Here is a 1,842-nt window from a genome sequence, read left to right as displayed (position 1 = left end):
CTCTTCTCCTTTGTCCGTCTCTGTCTCTGTCTCAGGTTCTCCCCCATCACTCTCTCCCGCTTCCCTTCTCTATTTGACTCGAAACAGGGGTAGGTTAGGCCGTTGCTGTGTAATCGCATTTATAGTCTTAGCCGCAAAAGATCGTTTCAGCAGACGTATCATATACTGTGTCGACCGAGGGGACTATCGCTTGTGAGAAAGCCGAACTTACTGTCAACGAGCAGGTGTCGGATTAGCGGTCTAAACTCAATCGTAACAGCACAGGACACACAACACTTCACCACATCAACGGGACAGTACACACATGCACATCACACATCACCACACACACATTACACACACACACACACACACACACACACACACACACACACACACACACACACACACACACACACACACACACACAAACACACACACGCGCGCGCACACACACACGCACGCACGCACGCACGCACGCACACACGCACGCACGCACGCACACACACACACCGATTCTAGCCGCAGTCAGCTGACTTCGTGTTGCTGATAATGTGATTTACCTGCCTTGCTCCGAGCACGCTGGGATTTGCCTATTAAAGCCGTGTAGCCGTATATCGATAGCCCCTCGGCCAATCGCCAGGCCGTGCAGCTGTTTGGCATGCACTGCGTTGCCACTGGCTGTTGACACGTCCCCGCCCTAGCGTCCATCTATTGAGCAGCAGCGGGGGTAGTGTACGCAATCACCTTGCCAATCTACCTCAGTTTACCGCCGCATATATCGCGCGACGGGCCACGGTGAGCGACATGTAGCCTCACCGCCACGCGTGTGTACGTGTGTACGTGTGTACATGTATGTATGTGTGTGTGTGCGCGTGTTTCTACGGTGACCGTACGGCGCACCTCGTACACATAACGCCTTATAGCTGAGAACGTCTTCTTCTGTATCGGTTGCTGTGTAGACAACCAAAAAACAACAACATCGGCGTGTTCACCCGATGATCGGCTGCTGAGTTTATTTCCCGTGTGTCGTGTTCGTACAGGAACGAGTGCCACGCTCGGGGACAGCCACGTGGCCGCACCCACCTCACCGCCACCGCTACACCGCGATGGCACTCACCGGACCGAAGACAAGCAGCTTCTCCGTCAAGGACATCCTGAATTTTCAGGATCCGAAAGACGGATTCCGGTCGGTCGTCGTCGACAACACGGCCGTGCTGACGACCGACGGCCTGCTAGCCGGCGTCGGCCAGAACTTGTCGGGCTACTACGAGGACGGAGACAGTCCGTACGCAAACTGGCTGCACAGTACGGAGTCCATCGCCGCCTACAATCGTAAGTATCGAGTCAAGTATGCGGACCTCTCTGCAGCATAACGGTCGGTGTAAGTCGGTCAACAGTCCGATCCCCCGTCTCTCCTGGGCACCACCATATATACCGCGATACAGAAAACGCGGGGTGATGTTAATGTCGTGTCAATAAAGGGTCAGAGTACGAGACGGGCGTCGTGGTGATAGAGTCGTATATAACCGCTATATAGTATAGTATACAGGTACGCCAGCGCGCGGCACGGCGCTTATAAATCGAGCAATGTGTACAAGTAAGGACGCTAGGCCTGGAGCAAATACGTCTTGGATTATACACCCACGCTCGCGCACGCACACCCACATACAGACCCACACGCACACACGCACACACGCACACGCACGTACAGACCCACACGCACACGCACACACATACGCAGACGCACACACATACACACGCGCACATACACACACACAAACAAACAAACACACACACATACACACACACACACACACACACACACACACAACACACACACACACACACACACACACACAC

The 1,842-nt window shown here is 54.2% G+C and overlaps 1 protein-coding gene across 1 annotated transcript in view; it reads left to right on the top strand.

The window, feature by feature from the left end:
• Positions 1-750: 750 nt before the first annotated feature.
• Positions 751-1,842, top strand: part of LOC106813463 (homeobox protein ceh-30-like) — a 9,264-nt gene continuing 8,172 nt past the window's right edge. Inside the window, exon 1 of the mRNA XM_014817597.1 lies at positions 751-1,314. Coding sequence (XP_014673083.1) covers positions 1,089-1,314 — 226 coding nt within the window. The 5' untranslated portion in view covers positions 751-1,088. The remainder of the gene's footprint in view (positions 1,315-1,842) is intronic.

The sequence above is a fragment of the Priapulus caudatus genome, unplaced genomic scaffold (assembly GCF_000485595.1).
Source record: "Priapulus caudatus unplaced genomic scaffold, Priapulus_caudatus-5.0.1 Scaffold777, whole genome shotgun sequence".
NCBI classification, from domain to species: domain Eukaryota; kingdom Metazoa; phylum Priapulida; class Priapulimorpha; order Priapulimorphida; family Priapulidae; genus Priapulus; species Priapulus caudatus.
Note: the sequence above shows the minus strand (reverse complement) of the source record. Positions and strands in the feature narration are given on the sequence as shown.